Raw genomic sequence first — 20,384 nt, forward strand, 5'->3', positions numbered from 1 at the left:
TACTAATTAGCATATCTCTCTACACCAGACATTGTGGTTGAAATATCGTATTTGTGGTAATACAATCAGATTTTTATGGTAATAATTACGGAGTGGAAATGGAGGAATAAAAGTCGAAACGACGAGTAAAAATGGATAATTATTTCGGAACGTACCTTAATATGTGTCATTCGATGGTAATATAAATTGGAGCTGGCCGTAAATCGTTTCCCACATACCTGGAATGAAGAAACATCTTTCGTTAGAAAAGTGTACATACAAAATTGTGCGAACGTAAAACTCGTACTTGACACTGATGGGGCTTCTCGCCACTGTGTATGCGTCGATGAGTGTTCAAGCTGCTGCTGGTACTGAAACCTTTACCGCAAACCAAGCACACGTGTGGTTTTTCACCTGTTGAAGTTAGAAAATTTTTATAAAAATATTGGTTATTGCAATCGTTAGAGATGAAAATACAGAGCAACAAATGTCAATGAAAGGAGAACGAAAGTACTATTGAACTTAGGGTTCAGTTCATGAAGTCCATTGATTTTTCATGACAAAAATTGAATAAACTATACGAAGAGCAACCTTGACACTTTGGTGATCAACTGCTGATTGACAAATGGCAACGAAATCTACAAAAATTTAACTCAAATTACGAAATGTTAACTCAAGCTTTACGACCGGGGTAGTAATTGATTTTAGTTGTTTCGATAAATCAAATCTAAGTCCTAGCTCTTCTGACCCGCTCTGTCACAGATCCATGTGAAAGTGTGCGACATGTTTTATATAAACGGGAGTCTAAATGAAACTCTAAATTTATGAAATTCTCAGAATTAAAGAATTTTTAAGGATTTGAAGAATGTTCAAGCATATCGAGAATTTTCAAAGATGAACTTTACGAAAATTGTCTCTGATTTAGGCTCGTTCATAAAGCATGTCTTAATAATTCTCTAAGTTCTTTATAGAGTTTCTAGAATTTTCAAGAACTTTGACAATTTCAGGAATTTTCAAGTATTTCAGGAATGTAACGAATTTCGAGAATTATCAAGACATGCTATAAGATCAAGCCTAAGTCAGGACCGATTTTAGTGAAATGGATCCTTGAAAATTATTGAAAGTTCCTCAAATTCTCAAAGATCTTGAAGATTCTCGAAATTCTTAAAACAAATTTTGAGAAAATAGGCTCTGGCTGAGGCTCCGTTCATAGAAAATGTCTTAAATTGATAGTTCTCGAAATACTCGAAAATTCTTGAAATTCACGAAATTCGTAAAATCAAGATTTTCAAGAACTTTCAAGTATTCAATTCCTCCAAAATTCTCGAAATTCTAGTAAATTTGTGAAAATCGTAGAAATTCTTAAGATTAAGAGCTTCTCGAAATTCTCGAGCAAAAAATTCCTTAAAATAGGTACTGAGTCTAAGTCATGCATTGATTGTAAACGAGCGAATAATTGAACGATATATTCCGATCAAATGTGTGGTTTATTCACCTGTTAAACAAAGAGCAATTCTTTGCCACATTGAGGGCTAAATGTTATGAGTGAAAAAAAAAATGAATTATTTTATAAAAGTAAAATGAGATTAGATCCCAGAAAAATTCATATTTCATTAGAATGAAGACAAAGATGATGAAAAAAAACGAAATTTATTGAAGAGGCAAACCTCACAATATGATTTTCTATAAAAAAGTATGTCAGTTCACTCTATTGGTCATGCTCGAAAATCGAAAAATAATCATAGATCAAAATATCAATTATAAATGAAATTGATGGAATATTCTTTCAGCGATAACACACAACCAACGAACCAACAACAACAACAACAAAAAAGTTGTGTTTTCAATAACAAACTCAATACAAAAAAGTCTCGGATGATTTTTTAATTGTGTGCCTCGTCTTTGTAATTCCTTTTACCTACATGAAGCACACGTTTGATGAACTGAACATATACCGATGATTTTTCTCTCCTATATGAATTGTTCGATAAAAATGTAAGTTCTTGTTTTAATGGAGTAATAATGATCTTGCATTTATTTGTGTTTGATCTTTGTTTACTCAGATGGGTGCGTCCGTATTTAAACAATATTATTAAAATGCTCGAAGTTTACATCGCTACCAAGTGAACCCGACAAGGTTTGAGTAAAAAAATGTTTCAGTAAAAAAAAAATTAGAATTATCATTCTGCCAATTTATTTATCGTTTGATCGTTTAAATATATTAGAAATTTAAATATTTTCTGGTTAATATGCTGTGGCATTCGGTGGTGGTGATGTTAATAGATCAAAGAGATTTTTTGCTAGACCGTAGTCGACGAGATGGTGTGTCGTCAACTCTTCAAATTTATTTGTGTTTTTCATTCAGTTTGGATTGGTTTCTGTGCGAGAATCTGTATGTCTTAAATAAGCAATTTTCAACCCTTTTCAATGGTGTTTAGGAACAGGGCTAACACAGAAACTACCATGATGATGACTGTTGCTTACGTGGATGCCAGTCTAATGCGGTTAGTGAAATATTATAATCTGCTGCTTCAGTTGTTTAAACAAATTTTCGGATTTTCTGAAACAAAATCTTGTACTTCTTTTGTTTTAACATAAATCTTGCCATAAAAGGTATCCCTAGCTGACGCACTTCGCTTACTTTTGTCATCATTGTCAGTAGCAGATGTGAAGCCGTTTTCATGCAAATAATATTCCGAGGACTGACGACCTTCCCCAACTTCCCCTAAAAAACGTTCACACAATTGAAACATTGAAATTATAATCGCACATTAAGCAACACCAGAATTTAAGTTTTCCAAGCGTATGAATATATACAGCCTTGAACGCATTAGACTGGTCAATGTTCGGTGGACATGGACAAAATAATTGTAATCGAGTCCATAAGCGTCAGACATATCGCATTTTCTGACATAATCAAACCTAACATTTATTCTGCCTCACAATCCATGAAAAATATCATGCCACAGAATGCATAATTAAACTTGATGTTTATCCATAAAGACAGACAATTTAAGAGCAGTGTAATTGGTTGGGTGTCATTATGGTTCATAATTTGCCATTTTCATTATTAAAGTATTTGAAGCTTAATTCGTACGTTTGTTTCATTTCAATTGTATCCATTTACAACACTGGTCATAATGACTTACCTGTATGCGTGCGCATATGTCGCTTGAGCAAACTCGGCCGATCGAATGCCTTCCCGCACACCTCGCACGGCAACAGTGCCCGTTCACCGCGGGTAGGTCTTGCCTTCGGCGATGACCTTGGTATCGTTATGGTCGAGTCCAACAAATCACCGGTACTGCTTGCAGCTGATGATGACGATGATGTTAACGATTCGCCCGAAACGGATTTATGTTCGTCTTCACCGCCGGATGGTGGTGATATGGGCAATAACACTCTTGATAGTAATGACATCGATAAATCCAATGGCGATTCTGTTTTTTGGACACAAAGAATTGGTTTTTTGTTTGAGCGATTTTTTGGTTTTGTTCTTATTTTTTTTGGGAGAAACAATCAAGAAACATTTTCGATAATACGTTAAGATGTTGGTGATGGATTTCTTTTTAGCACTCCAGTTTCGAGCGCAACGTGTATGTATTATACGTTGAACCACCAGAAAATTTTATGAAATTCCAATCGAATATTTTTCACGCATTCTTAAATGTGCTGTGTCATTCGAAATGAATTTAATTTTTTTTTGTTCCTTCATCTGTCTTGTGTACATTATTCAGTACCTATAAATATATATACCCGGGTGTATATACACAGTGATTGACTACTGTTGGACACATTATTATGAGCCAATGTGGCGGTAAGATTTTCTCAGAAGATTTAATATGACGATAGGAATGCATCAAACTGTGAAGGTATTTAAAAGTTAGACTCTATGGGTAATAAAATGCATTTCGGACGAATAATATTTATTTAGATGTTTGAATTGGCGAAGAGCTAGAAGATTTTTTTTTCCAATTTTTGTTTTTTGTGTGTTTCTCTTGTTGTTGTGTAGTTCATTCGGCTGGTTCGGCGTAATTATATAGACGAAAACATTTTCGAGTTTTGTGATGAGGCGAGAACAACAAAGGAACAATAAGAACTTTTAACTCTTCAAAAAAAATGTCGATGGGAAGAGATACGATTGTAGACAGTAAATCGCCTCTTAAATTTCGATTTTTTTTTATGTTTGGAGGAAGAAGAAATTGCTGCTTTATGGGAAAGAACAATAGATCGTTTGTGGAATTTTGACACGCCCCAAGGACCTTCATTAATTTAACGGTCGCAAATATAAAGCGTATTATCAATATGTTATTATTGAATCTACTACTTCTTTTGATCTGAACATTTTATTTGAATTTTTACTGAAAAACATTTGAAAGTTTCAGCTGAATGAGCCAGGAATGAACATTTTCCAAGGCAAAAATTGTAAGACGGTAGACTACTGAATAATCATCTGTTATTGATAACTACGAAAAAATAACCAGCGAGCAATGCATAGAGTTCACTTAAATAGCTAAGTTCATGTTGAAACAAATGATATAGCAGATTCTCAATGACTTGACAATACTTTAATCCAAGAAAGTAGTAGATTGTACGGATGACACGATTTCCGTTTGTGAAGCATAAAATTTCATCCCCTGATAAGGGAATCTTTCGTTCTAACTAAGTAAGAAACTGTAAGGTGAATGTTTAAGAGTCATATCGCGAATTCTTCGAACAATTTGTATGGGGGATAAATCCAACGCATCCGGATTTTTGAAGAGTATGGCATCCATCGCACATTTTTGTCAAACAGTCACTGAAGCCAGTACAGCCAACGGTTCGACGTATTTGATGTCTTGTGTGATCGGCCTAGTCTAGCACTACAATCCCCTAAAATTTGAACGAAGTCGACCGCTTATTACCCGAGATAAGCAGGGTGAAAAAACGTCCACCTGAAAACCACCGATATTTCCAACTCGTAATGAAGTAAGGATTCGATGGGTACAATACTCTTCAAAAATCCGAATGGCATGGCGCCGATTGTTCGAATATTTCGCGTTATGACTCTTAAACTAATGATGTAGTAGATGCTCATTCATTGGGCAATAATTTAAACAAACGAAGTAGTAGATTTAATCAGGATACGAGTGTTTCGTTTGCTGTTTGTGAAAGCTTCAGGTATTATCATGTAGTGAATCATAAAAAACCGAACTAGAAAATAGAATCTGATCTCTTCATCCTTTAGGGCTGTTTGCAGAGAATTTTAATTCTGACAAAAAAGGCCGAAAATTTCTGATTTCTTTTAGGAATGTTACTAGTTAAAACTCCCTAAAAAAAGCCCGGAAGTCTCTATCCCTCCAGTTCAGTTACCATGATGTTAATAACGTGATGAATAATTACCTTCCAGTATCGAATCCATTGTGCGTCGATACAGTGTGCTTCTCATTCGAACGAAAAACAATTCTTCAGGTCGCTCCGGTCGTTCAGGTAAATAATATACAACTAATTCTTGGTGGGCAGCTAATGGCTTAACGATTTCGTACAACGGTTCTCCTTTGACTTTGGTACAAACGATATTCACCTAAATAACGATAAAAAATCGATTAACAAAAAACACCAAGCCAAAACATCTTAAAGAACGAAAACGATCTGCCAAATGCAACCACCATGCAAAATTGGTTTATTGCCCGGTTTCTTCATATGTTTTTGCCCCTCGTCATTATAATCAATTTTACACCAGAAAAACAAAATATTTACCTGTGGTCCATATGTCTCTGATACCCGTAAAAATCTAATCCAATTACAGTGTCGTACACGACATCCATTAATTACGGTAACTTCATCGTAAAGACCAAATCTGTATCGAATCTGTAAATAAACGAAAGAAACTCATTCCATAAAAATAAATCTTTCTTTTCTCCTCTCCTATTCAATTCCACGATTTTTTTGTTGTTGTTGTTGCTTCGTTCGAAAGACGACGACGCGTTTCATTGTTTATTTTAAAATGTTTTTAATGTTTACACGGGTGCGTAATCGAATTAACGTTTAACACCTCGCTTTTTTATGGTCAGCCAGGCATATCAACTGACTGCACCACCAACTATCCAACTTTACACACATATTCGCTTAACGAATGCTCGGATCATATATCACAACTAAAAGGGGAGTTTGCTCTACCGTATCATTAGTAGTTAAAACGTAATGGTTTGCTTAGAAGCCCAGCCGTTTATGTATACATAACATTACGGAGGTGTACTGAGTCGACAAGTCGACAGCGCTTTTTTGTTTTGTTCGTAATGGTCAATTTAGCAAAGGCGGTACGGAACTCGGTGACTTACAGACTTTTTGTGACTCCGTTGATTCAGACACGCTTATGGAAATTTGATGGATCAGTTGACCATAATTATGATGTGTTTTGATTGAGGCGTAAAAATGTGCCTTGTTGGGCCGTTCAGAGAAAAAAAATGAAGCGCCGGACGTAATGACTTTCCGATAAAAATGAGTTTGTTGAATGTTTGATTAATTAAGTCATCATAAGTCCAGTCATTATGCTACTGCCCAAAACCCTTTGTGAGTTGAAGGCAGATTCATTTATTTAACGCGGTGTGCGTATACGGTGTATCATTCTGTCAAATTTTGTTTCGTTGTGTTGTTTAGTAAAATACTTTTTTGTGAGGTAATCCCCTCGAATGATTGTATGCCTTGTCGTCGGCTAGAGATAAAATCTTCCCCTCAGTAGGCATTAGAATAGTTTTCAGATCTGTTACTTCGTTTGTTTGAACAACTTCCTATTGTTCTTGTAATTTTTTTAAACGTTACACTCACTTCGCGACATCAAAATGTACTTTCCAGTGTACTTTACACGAAGTGGAATCTGTTCGTAAGTTATATAGGTAACTAAATGTTCATCTGTTATCGACTAAAACGACAAAAAAACAAGCTAAAATTCAGCTTCAGCGTTGTCTTATAGCAAAAATAATGTCAAAAATGAAGTAATAGATTCAATGAAACTTTAAACAAAAACGTAACAGATTGAAGACAGACTTAGGTCTAAAGTTTTCTTTTATTAAACATTTACGAGGGCCATAGATTTCAAAAAATTGAGAAAACATTAAGAAGTCAAAGGATTATCCGGTTACTTGGTCTACAAATGCCAAACGAGATCTTGTTAGAATTTTAACGAATCTTCACTCAGACCTCCTTACCTTATATCTTATATCAAGGCTCAATCAATGGTATAAAACTCCATGTCTCGGTTAATCATACTTTATGAATAAACACAATCAACATGTGAGCGCTCGGTTGATGAATATTATTTAGTTGTAACGAAACAACTTGTTTTTCCATCTTGAAAACTTTAATGACCATCTATCGGTTATACCGTGTGCGCACCGTGTGTATATACAAAAGTAAATGTAACTGAAAAGCCACACTGGATAAATGTACACACAGTAAAAAAAGACCGAAACTACTTTACAATTCAACAACAATAATGTTTTTATTCTCGAACTTTGGCTAATTGGAATAAGAGCTTGTGCTGACTATAATTATAATTATCCATTTTAGTCTATGATTATACAGAAGAACACAAGGAAGGAACGATGTATATAAGATATAGATAGATAGAGAAGCCATACAAAAAAAATCGTTAGATTTATTGTTAGTTCCAATAAAACTTTTTGATTTATTTGTGATGATAGGAATAATTACAATGTGGTCGGTGGATTGTTTTTTTTTCGGTTCGAGTGTGTTCTTCTGTTCGGGGGACTAATGTTTCATTTTTTTTCTTTTCTCTATTTTAATTTCAATCGAAAGAAATTCCAATGTTTTTGCTCACATTATTCATTGTCTATTTCTTGCTTCGAAAACTCATTCACCTTCAGATAAATTATGTTTATAATGGCCGCATCGTACGATCCTTAATTTAATTTTGATTGAAAGCGCGCAAGCACATTAGGGTAAAAGCACCAGTGTTCTGCCATGCATTGGAATCCGACCATCAATTGTTTAAACAATAGAACACAAAAGAATGGATGGATTTAAATGCACTGTCGGATACTGGTGCTTTTACCCTTTTGTACGGCTCAATGGATAGAGCGCTGAACACACACTCTACACGTCATGGGTTCGACTCCCGTGTAAGACATAGTCCATACAGCTTTTCCTAATCCTAAAGGATTAGTCTCTGCTGTTAGCTAACACTAGTCAGCTCAATCGAACTAGGTGTCTAAGAAAAATCGAGAAATCACAGTTCTCGCACTTCACATAAATAAGGCATAATCTTGATTCTTAAAATTTCAACTACTAGCGACACCTATGTTCTAATCGATCAATCCGAGGGGCACATATTCACAGAAAATCCTTTGTCAGGCAAAAGAAAACCTTCAGAAAATTCTTTAAAACCTTCTTGAAAAACGATAGAAAATAATTGAAAATCATCAGAAGATTGTCTTTTTGAATCCTTAACGAAATTTACAAATATCGGACCCTCGGATCCAACGATTTACAATTCTCTCTAAAATATGGATATGCTCAACATTTGAGTCTTTCTTGCCCATCTTATCCTATCCTAGCTACATGACCGAATACTGGTACCTTTACTCTACTGGAATATTTAACTTTATGTGGAAGATAATCAAGCAAAATATATATCGAACTCATTAGGCTTAATGCGGAATAATCGCTTCGAAATCACTGGGCTTCTGCTGTTTAGCTGTTGCAAAGAGCGTACAGTTTATGACTTCTTTTTAGTCTCATTTCCTACTTTCATTGCAATAATAATCAATTTTCTCATCGCAAAAAATTTATTTTGATTGGAAAATTTATTCTAAATTCAGTATGAAGATCGTGCACCCATAATTTCCATATCAATATTCATATAATATTATAATACACTTATACGTTGGTATACAGCCATATTGTGTGGCTTCCCATCGTGTAAAGGTCTTTTTTTTTCTTCGAAAAAGGCGAACGAGAATATTATGTTATCGCTTTCATAGCCAATTTATTTAACATCATTTTTCCACGGATTACAAGTGAAAACACTCTCTTTTCTAGTAAAAAAAATAAATATTTTCGCGTTACAATTTGATACGAAAAACATTTAATGCAATGTGAACCAACCGATCCGATTTTTTTTTCTTTCTTCATTATTATTTATAAGATCATAACATTGCACTGTGCGAGATAAATTAAATTCACAGAGGCTAATAGCATCGGTTTAATCTCTGCACCATATAAATGCATCCAGTTTTTCGAAATGGAGTCTAAAACTGTAATAGCAACAAGGTTAAAAACTAATCGTATGTACCAGTAAGATGTTACAATTTATTTAATATTTTTGCTTTTAATGGAAGATGCGTGCGGATTATTTTTTTCTTCTCTTAGTTTTGTTTTCATGAGTGTAATGTGTGCACCGTACGTAATGTGGTTTTGTTGCGAAATTTTCTCTTTCGAAAAAGAAAAGGAAATTTTTCAATTGTTTCGTTGGTTTGTTTGTTGTTACAACAATATCAGCATGTTTTAAACAAGTCTAAATGCGGTTTCATTGGTATTACTACATCTGTTTGTTGAATTGAAAAGAAAATTCACTTGCCAAATGGACTCGTTCAAGGTCGTATGTGAGAATTAACCATTAGGCCGTCTGGTCACCTTGAAATATTTGATTTGAATACCAACTTTCACTAGCACCATTCTATGGTGAGATGATGGTATTTTCCAGAATGAATTCTTAAGAGTTTACCTTCCATAGTCTCTGAAGCGACACACCAGCCCCACAATCTATCTAAGCGAAATTCATTCAAGGAAATTGAAATTTTGCGCCTAAATTCGACGGACTGGACGAGAGGCAGGTAATCGTATATATTGAGCGTAAGAGGAATTTCTAGACATTTTCTGAAGATTTCAAGCATTTTTACCCAATTTTCCATATACTTCAAGGATTTCCTATAGTTTTTAAGAACTTTGTTTGATTTTCAACGATTTCCTTAAAACTGAAAGATATTCCTTTGAAAAATGATTTTTAATGCTTATCTGCCCCTCCGTCTGTGATTTGAGTGAAATAACAGTGGGAAAGTGTGGACGATTAAAAATCTCATCAAAATCTACTACTTCGCATATTTAAAGTATCGCCTAGCGTTCGACCCAAAATTTGTTACTTCATTCGGTTTTACATTCATTTATGCAATATAAGAACACATGAACCAAAGCTTATCGCAAATCTTTGACGCCGTTTTCGATAACAGATGCATCTCTCTCCATTTGAAATTTGAGTAAAGTTAAAAACTTTATTGGGGTGAAGTTCATCTAGCAAATGGATTTCGGTTTCCCATTTGAATTTACATAATTGAAGATCCGCCGAACATTTTATCGGTGACGGTACAACGACCTACCAATCGCAAACAAGTAGAATATTTTGCAATTTACGTAATTACTTCGGTAATATACACTCAGCAAAAATTGAAAGAGGAAAGAAGAAGAAAAAAAAAAACTTTTTAACCGAAAGTGCAATATTTGATACCAGAATGTCTAGATAGGTACGCTGGTGCATATAAACAGCTTAATAAACTTCTAGACAATAAAATTGACATTGATATTTCTTTATGAGAATTTGAAGCGGCAGAGCGTTCGCATAAAATTATCAAGTGTTTTGTTTTGTCGATAACCAATTTTTTTGTTGCTGTTGTGTGTTCACTTCATCTTCTACTTCGCTTAAATGTTCCATGTCTTTTCACCATATTTACATCAAAACGTATTAATACTTATTTATGCTAATGGACAGACATATATGGCTTCGTTTCAATTTCATATAACGTTCATGGAGGATAAGTTCAGATATTATGCGAGATGCGAGAAGCACAGCAACGAGTCGTCGGTTTTTTTGTCATCGGATTTTTTATTTTGTATTAAAACTGAGAGGAAAAAAATCCTTTTCTCATCAAATCGAAAATATATTTTTAGTAGTTACACCGTCTATTCGATGTATACCGACATCCCAACCAGCATTATAATATAAATATTTTATGGGATCTAATGTAATGACTTTTCGGTTTTTATATATTTTCCCATAAACATTTCTATAAGCCAAAAGGGATCGGGTATGGGATTTGGATGAAAAATTAAGATGTCAAATGAATGAAATCGTTAAAAAGTAAAAGAAAAAAAACTTATTTTTGAATTGTTATGTGCAAGTTTATTATAACAGCTTCCAAGACAATTATGTCGGACAGTTTATTGTCTTTTTTGTCTCTCATTTGTAATAATTAACTGCTGGATGAAATCAGCAGCAAAATTGAAGATTAAGAAAGAAAAACCTTCGGCTAAGTGTTCTAGACCGAGAGCCTGGGTGAATTTTTGTTGTTGCTTATCTTTCAGCGTTCTGATCGATTTGGTACTTTGTGCGAACATAAGTGATTAAGCTAAAAACGCACGAGCACTTTGGAGTTGCTGAGATTGACAATTATGCTGTCATTTCCATTGTAAATCCGACATGTCACATTATTACCCAATACGAAAAACAAATGGGTTTGCGACTGATGTTTGTGAGTGTTAGGATGACTGTAACGAGAGTATGCGACAGCCTCTTTTCGCGAAAATATTTTCTTGAAGTTTTGGTGATTTTCTCGGTTTTTTTGTTCGTTTTGAGAATTTCAGAATTTCGAAGAAAATTTTAGGAATTCGAATAGAATTTTAGTAATTCCAAGAATGTCAGAATTCCCGACTGAAATTCCAAGAATTTCACTAATTTCAAAAAAACTTCAGGAATTTCAAGAATTTCTAGAATTCCAAGAATTTCACGAATTCCAAGAATTTAATTCTAGAAAGTTCTTAATATTTCGAATTTCGAACAATTTTGAGAATTTACAAGAATTTCGATAACTTCAAAGAATTAATTTCACAAAAATAAGCCTACATTGCGCTACACTAGCGCTAGCGCAATAATATGACTCGATGTTTCAAGCCTTGGCCTTTTGAGAGACAAATATGCGCACAGGCTCTCGGTCAATTCGCTTTCGGTGTTTGTAAACGAAGAAAGATCAATAATATTCCGGATCAATTAAGCAAAGTAATAAAATAATTAATTAAATGTTGTCGGTTTAGGTTCAAGCCAGCGAGATTTGTGTTTGTCGATCCATATAGTAGATAAAATGATTATTTATACGTTTATCCCATCCAGCTCAACATGAGAGTGTATCATCAGCGGATGAATAATTAAATTGAAAATGTTTCACTCAATTTGGATCATTAAAAACAGATCTTTATTGCAGTCGGTTGGTACACATAAACATTTAAAATAATAATAATTCCGATCCGAAGTATTCAAACCAGAAGCGTTTCATTTATTATATTGGTTGGATCTGTGTGTACGTCTATCCGACTGTATTTTATCGTTGCTCACGAATAAATGAAATGGAAAAAAATCGTTTTTAAACTCTAGCCATTTGAATAAGGTAAACGTTAATGTGCGGTAATTATTTGCTTTGCCTAATCGACGCAATTTCTCATAATAATTGTTCTAATATTTTATTCGTAAATTGTTTCGATTCCATTCCTGTTATTTGCCCATTAATACGTTAAAATTGAGTTAAACGAGATTAAAGGCGTTGAGGCTAACACCATACAGAGTGTGTCTTGGTTGCCGGTATATAAATTATAAATCGTAGTCATGTTCGGAATAGATTTTAAGTTCTCATTTTGTGAGTAATTGATTTAATGGTGAAATGGAATGTCTTTGATAGGGAGATTGCGAATTTGACTTAGTAAATACTAAGTTGACGATGAACTTGAACGAGTGTTAACTGTTATCGACAACGATGACAAAAATAAGCAACGATTCCTGGTTGGTGTTCATATCTAGCAAAATATAGGTTAAATCAAGACAAAGTACAAAATTTTGTATCAAACAACAGAAGTAGTAGATTTAAGAAAACTTTGATTTATATCTAGAAAGGCACCCGCTCGCAGGACTATGATAATATTATTCATATTTCTTTATATTTAAAAATTCACAAATAAATCATTGCTTGAACGTGCATAGAACAATGTGGTTTGCATAAAAGAAGACTCACTTCTTCTGTACCCGAAACAGTTGACCTGTATTTTGTTGAACAGATCATCCTGATATTGTCGAGGTCTCGGGTTGTTTCAAATCAGGTTGAAGATGGAAAATAGTAATAGGTCAAGTCAACCAGCATATAAACTAAAATTACGATGAAAGTGTTCAGGCTGACCCCATACTTGGGAAATAAATTTTCAATTTCCGTAAGATCTTAGCCAATTCATAATGTTAAGAACATAAAATGATAGTCCCAAAGGAAAGGTGTAGTGTAATGGTCATTTGCATAACAAGGAATAAAAAATTTAAACTTTCGTCTGAATTTTGTTAACCAGAGGCGAAGCCGAGGTCAATAAACAAACACACAAAAACCTCGAGCCCGCGCCTCGGATCAATGATAATCACACGAAACCTGTAGTAGTAATAGTCATTTAAAAACATGAAAAGTATAGTCTTCGTGTGAAATTTGTTGATCCAAGGCGGAGCCGAGGTCAGTAAACATTCGAAAACGAAACTTCTTATTTTTATCCCGAGTTTTGTAATGGATTTGTAATGGCGTCGAAAGAAGTACTTGAAATCTGAAAAGTACGGTTTTTGACGGATATAGCATGTAAATGACGATTACGTTAGTACAATGGGACAAATACTGAAACCATATTATAAAGAGAAAAAGCTTTTTCACACTTAACCGACCTAATTAGAATACAGCTTAAAATGCTCCGTTCGTATGCCAATCATAGTTCTATCGAGGTAGTTTACTTTCGTATCAGTAGGTAGTGAAATGGAAAACTTGTTTGAAATAGGAAACTATATTTTTGCCGCATGAAAAAAGGTAACATTAAAATGTAAACTTAAACTTGAAAGTACAAATTAAACTCTCGAAATGATTAGCATTATTGTCAGGGGCTTTGATTGGTTACAACCATTCCATATAGCCAAAATGAAAATTAATTTTTTTCAATTTATGGTAACGGGTCTCGAGACCAATTCCAAAGCATTCTGAATAAATTGTAATCAGATTGGGCCACTATTACAATTTCGTATATAGATTGTAAAGTGCGTATATGCTTAAGTAGTTCGAAAACGTATTGACAAAAGAATTTTTATCGATCGATCTTGTTAAAATAAAAAAATTTAAATATTCATAACAAATCGATTTTAAATTGTGTTTTTCATGCTAAATTAAAAGTTTTTTAATGAATGCAATTATAAATACGACTCGGTTCGAACGTAGCATATATACAGAGCCGAGAGAGCTATGAAATAGATTTTAATTAAAAACTAAAATTTCGGTTAAACAATGGCGAATGATTGACATGTTTTGGGCACCTAACAAAAGTCATCAATTTTTAATAAATATTTTGTACTCGGCATAGCATTGCATTATTGTAAATATTTTCGAGATCATATCATACAACATTTCGGTTATTATTTCTTTTATCGATCAATGATCTGAATTCTCTCGCTCTCTCTCTCACTCTCCGGGTCCCCGCGATTCATAAGACTTTTCAAAGCGAAAAAAAAATCCATTTCAAAAATCGTTAATGCCACTAATATACAAAAATAAAATTTAAAATAAAAAAACGGCTTGACCGGCATCAGAACAGTATGACTAATGAAAAAATTAGTTCTGCTTTCAAAACGATCTCATGTCGCGATGCCATAAAATTTTAAAAATCCATTGCAAAATTAAATAGTTCCTCAAAGTGAGATTGAACCAAATGAGTCCGAAAAAAACAGCCACAGAGAATTTATGTGTGCTACAATTACACGTTTTTTTTTCTCGTTCGTCTCTATACATTCGTGTAATTACACATGATCTTATACACGTAGCATGAAGAACTAACTACTCGTAATGAATGTGGTGCCTTTTTTTAAATGAATACACATACTCTACGATCACATCTTGGAACAATGTCTTAGACCCGAGAAGAGAGCGATATAGATATACCACGCACAACAGTAAAAAAAATCGTCTTCGACCGAATCGAAATTTCCATGAATTTCTTTTGTAAATGATCCGTACCATTACTTAAAAGCATGCTCAACGCTTTTTCATTCACAATTTAATTCACTTTTTTTGGTAAATATTATTCTTGATGGTTATGGTTCAGTTAACTCATTAATGAATTATACTCTGGTGATCAGACCCAAGGAACACACATAAAAAAAAACAAATTCTTTTGTGATTTGAAGATTACATTTCGATTAGTTGTTCACAATTGAGGGGGGCAAAAAAAATTGACATAATGCGATATGCTTACCAGTTGTCGTTATGTACTTATAGACCAATGATTTAATGAACAGTTACGGGGATTATTCTTCGCAGGCAAAAAACGGATTCTATTGTCAGTAAAATTCAATAAGAGTTCATGTAACGTGCAACTTTACTCAATTTGATCGAAACCAGTCATTTCAAATTAAATAAATTTGAACATTTCAACACGATATAAGCATATTGCCCGTGTAAACATCGAATCTATTTCTTCTTTTGATTTAAATGTTTTCAACCAATTCACACAAAATCTTTTACTTCGTTAGTTTAATGTGTATTTCGCTTATAAATAGTGGTTTTAACGAAAGTTCATTCCTTACTTTTGCAGTACCTGTTGATAACAGATGGAATTTCAAGAATTTAAATGTTTGAAACTTGCGGAAAAAGTCTACCGAAAATATGTTGCTCCACACTGGAGATTTTATGTGAAGTCAAAGAGTGGTTTCCTTTAGAAAACAGAAGAAATCAGAGTAAGGGAAGTTCCTTTGACAAACAGAAGAAACAAAGAGGAAAGGAAACGATAGACTAATAGACGCAGATAAACGGTTGTCTTTTTCCGAAGCCACTTGTCTCTCTGTTCAATTTCCTTCCAATTCGATAATCTACCTCTAAGCTTGGACATCTCTGTTCGTCAGTCCCCACATCTTGTCCCTGGTCTCTATTCCAATTTGAACCAACAAATTCCTCACCTGCTATCCACTAACTACTTGAGATAAAAAAGAGCAGAGACGTTGCAACAAAAACTTGCAGGTCGTAAAATAATGAAACTAATTCCAATTTTCAACTGCTTGTACGTACAAACAATACGAACTTGTAAAAGACATTTTATGTGTGGAGAAGCTAAAAAAACATTACGATAAATACAGACAACATCGTCGATTATCATCGCTCGTATATAGAAAACGTTCAAAAGATTATTATTCTGCGTTATTTTTTGCCAATTCAGAAAAATCATTGATTTTCTATTGAAAATTATTTGCTCGACTTTAAAAGACTTCCCTTCCTTCGGTGTTTTTTGTACCCGTCTCATTTTGTAAATGTAAAATGTTATTTTTACTTCCAATGCGTTTTCATGCGTCTCCGTTTATGTTTTTATGCGTTTTTGCTTCTGGTTACAACTTATACATCTCCTCTGCCAATTGATTCTGTCTTTGTATCATACAGCACACCATGTTGTACACGTATATTCCATCCCAGGATAATTATGCCCGATATGCACTCGCATTTTTATTAATTGCATCGAGACAATGAATCCATTACGCTGATCTTTTTCTTATTCGGTTTCAGCGATCGTACACTGATATTGAACGATTATAACCAATAATCGATCGACTTTTCTTATGTGTAGTACCGACCTGGTGCAGTGTATAATCAGGTTTATTATTGTTTTGTAGTTTGTATACTTCCGTATTTACGTAATTCGTTTTTAATTGCCACAATGGAAAAATGGTATCTCAAGAGCTGATATTGTTGCGGAGTTATGGTCACAAAGATGCCGAGTTCATTGAATGTTTGTAAAATTGATTAAGATTACGACAGAAGATATTTTAGATAACTTAATTCGTAGCTCAGAGAGTTAATTTAACTAGAGAAACAGCAAGTAGTCACTATGCAGTAGTCACATCATTGTATCTGTTACTTCCTTTGTTCGAAGAATGTTCTAGTGTTTGATACAAAATCTTGTACTTCATTTGTTTCAACATTCATGTTAATATAAAAAAGACAACATTGACCGAAGGTTATCGCTTATTTTTGCCGTTGCTGCCGATAGCAGATGATAAGCAGCTACTGAAAGGAATATTATACTTGTTTATAAGTTTGATAGACTGTGTCCAAAATTACGTGGAAGAGGACTGCAGTCGATAAAGGTAAATCAGAAAAAGTCAAAGGATCGAGTTAGTACTAGATGATGATGATGAGAGAAATTGTCCCAAAATTACGTGGAATCCTCCAATCGACGAAACTAACTCAAGAGAGACACAATATGGATGACGAATTGTTCGTTTTTGGAAAGTTCTTTCTTCAGGGATAAACTTTACATAAACCAAAAAAATTAGTGGATGATCCACTCTTCACAGTCTGCTATTGCGAGAAATAAATTGTATTTTCTCACCTCACCTAACATGCGAAACACATTTAGTGTGGGCAGCGAGAATTTGTTCTGCTCGACAAATGTGAAGGGAACAAAATTTATAAATGAATCGAAGTGCAACCATAGGTCCACACACAATAAACTCTGCTAAGAAGAAAAAAAACAGCCAAAGATGCCTCAACCCGATATTGATATTATTGAAAAACAATATTGCAACACACTTTTTGAAGCCATTCAAAGTATAGATGGTGCATGGTACCTGTTGAACCAGTATTACCAACAAGAACATGAGCTTTAAGAATTCACCTTACCCATATAATCGAACATGAGAAATATGATCACTTATCTTATGGATACTAAAAATAAAGACACAAAAAAACAAGAAGACTCACACATATCACATATATTCAAAGTGCATCCAAAGCAGACTTATAATGCGTTATGAATATATAGTCTCGGTTGTACGTTGGTTTTTTTTTCGCTCAATAAATATATTGACGTGTCGTGTTACAGATGTTCCCTGGGAATAAAATACCGACCAACGAACGCTAAGATCAACGTTTTTTTTAGAGAGAAACAAAATTTTCGATTGTACTCATTTCACTGAGATAATGTACACCGCGCTCAAGTTAATTAAATTATTTGGTTAATGTTCACCACAACGTTCAAACTGAATGCCAAATTAAAGCACAGAATTTTCTTCGTTCGTTTTCGTTGTAAATAACTTGCATCACTGATCATTGCAAAGAGTTGGGTCCAGCCGTAATGTAAGAACTGAATTTCATTAATGCAATTTATCGCTAAATTGATATAAAATTGTAGTGACAATATATCACCTGCTGAGAATTTCTTGTTCCATTGGGTTTTTAATAAATCGCTTAGTTGATTTAAGTTGACATAAATTTGATTTGGATGGACATTGTATGTTGTGCTTCTATATATACATTCACATCGTATACATTATGAGCATTGCATTTTAAGTGCAGCATAAAATATAATAAAATTCAACTCAACATTAAATGCAATCAAATTGCAGAAGGAAAGGTTGAATGAAGTAAAAAAAAATTATCTGAAATTTTAATGGTAAGAACGAAAGCAACAGAAAAAAAAACATTCGTTTGTGCTCGACGGTGAAACTGAATGCATGTAATCAATTAATGAGAAAAATTGCCAACTTATTGAATCTATCATTAATTGGATCGCTTGCAAGATTTATGGGGGAATTTGAGTTGACTTTGTAATATTTAAAATCGTATACACTCGTGTAGGCTGGCATGGAAGGCTGAGAATACGTTTTAAATGTTGGGATTTCTGTATTATATTTAACATCGGAATTGTAATGTGGTCGAATATACGTACACATGAATATATATCGTTGTGGGAATCATAAAAAAGATTTGGATTTATTTCTGAATTGAATCAGTGCAGCACATTAATTGATATCTATGGCACAAAAAAAAATTAATTTTAATGAACAATACGAGAAAATGATTACATGGTATCTTGGACTAGTATCTAATCTGCATAGAGATATTATACGAGTGTACATGTGCTGTATGTTATTATTCATTCATTCACTCAGTCATTTTGTGTTTATTTTGTTAACTTTTATGGAAGCCAATTTGTGCGATTATTTTAATTGACTGGCAGATAAACATACGATTGAATGAGACACAAGATTAATAAGATTCAGTCAAGTTACCATATAATGAAATCGGTAATAGGGTGGACTGCATCGAGGACACCGCAATCAACTTTATTTTGATTTTTCAGAAACGATTCATTTGTCATCGAAAACAATGACCAAAATGAGTGATGAGCTGGTATTGCATTATAAATAGTAAAATTTATGTTAAAACAAATGAAGTAAAAGATTTGGAATCGAATTCAGAGCAATACTTTAAACAAATGAAGTAACAGATTTAATGGTGGAAAAGCTTGTCAGTTGAAGAGATTACAGATATGAGGCGTTTTGGACGTTACGAAATTGTTTTTCAAGAAATTTCAGAAATTTAAATTCTTGAAAAATGATCTTGAATTTAGAATTTTGAGCATTTAAAGAATTGTCAAGAACTTCGACAATTTAAAGAATTTTCTTGAATTTCAAGAATCTGAATTTTCCGGAAACAATTTCAGGAAATTAGGCCCTGACTACAGACAGCTGTTAAATGATTGTCAAACATCGCGAAAATCACACCAGTAACCTTGTCTGTAGAGTTACATGAGTCAGATATACTAGCAAAAATATTGACCGACTCTTATAATATGCCAAAAAGGTAATCTTCTGAGTCATATTCATGCTTGCAAAGAATTTACTCGGAAATAAAAAAGTGGCTACTGTTCACTGCATACCAGGGACTATTTTGGGAAATATGTTTTTCAAATATTTCCAAAAATTTGTTCGAATTTTTCAAAAAAATATTTCACAAAGTTCTTAAGGATTGCTTGAAGAATTTCTCAAAAGTATTCACACGGTCCAGCCGATATTATTTTTCGGTGTCTTGATTGAATTAGATTAACTTATAAATCTAAACGACCGAATTTAGGGATCCCGAATTTGTCTCATGTTAGTCCAACAAACAAGATGATCCACCCTACATTCTACAATTCACATTTCCATACACAATATTAATGCATTCCTACTAAACGGAACAATAATTCAGTGTCAGGTGTAAAAGCGCGATAGTATGTAACTAATGAACAAACCACTAACGAAACCGATAAATGTGTACACTGTGGGTCGATTAAATTATTTTTTCCTTTTTTTCTTTCATCTTGAGTATCCAAAGGAATGATTCCGATAAAAACGTTCGCGAAAATCGAATGATGTTTCAGTTAATACCTACAGGAAGATATGTACAAATGATTACGTTATATCTTGCACCGTCATTTAAAGATACACGAAAAAAAAAACCATTTTAACATCTGAGATAATCACAGCAGAGAAGAAAAAAACGGTCCAAGTGGATTATGATAAAAGAGAACGAAATCCATAGATTCTT

General features: G+C 33.7%; 1 protein-coding gene across 1 annotated transcript in view; it reads right to left on the reverse strand.

The window, feature by feature from the left end:
* The window catches only part of LOC119079072 (zinc finger and SCAN domain-containing protein 31-like), a 37,381-nt gene that overhangs the window by 6,073 nt on the left and 10,924 nt on the right, over nucleotides 1-20,384 (reverse strand). The window contains exons 2-6 of the mRNA XM_037186881.1: nucleotides 5,719-5,829; nucleotides 5,362-5,542; nucleotides 3,129-3,419; nucleotides 287-393; nucleotides 156-218 (exon numbers count right to left, since the gene is read on the reverse strand). Of these exons, the coding sequence (XP_037042776.1) occupies nucleotides 156-218; nucleotides 287-393; nucleotides 3,129-3,419; nucleotides 5,362-5,542; nucleotides 5,719-5,829 (753 nt within the window). The remainder of the gene's footprint in view (nucleotides 1-155; nucleotides 219-286; nucleotides 394-3,128; nucleotides 3,420-5,361; nucleotides 5,543-5,718; nucleotides 5,830-20,384) is intronic.

The sequence above is a fragment of the Bradysia coprophila genome, unplaced genomic scaffold (assembly GCF_014529535.1).
Source record: "Bradysia coprophila strain Holo2 unplaced genomic scaffold, BU_Bcop_v1 contig_297, whole genome shotgun sequence".
Classification (NCBI taxonomy): domain Eukaryota; kingdom Metazoa; phylum Arthropoda; class Insecta; order Diptera; family Sciaridae; genus Bradysia; species Bradysia coprophila.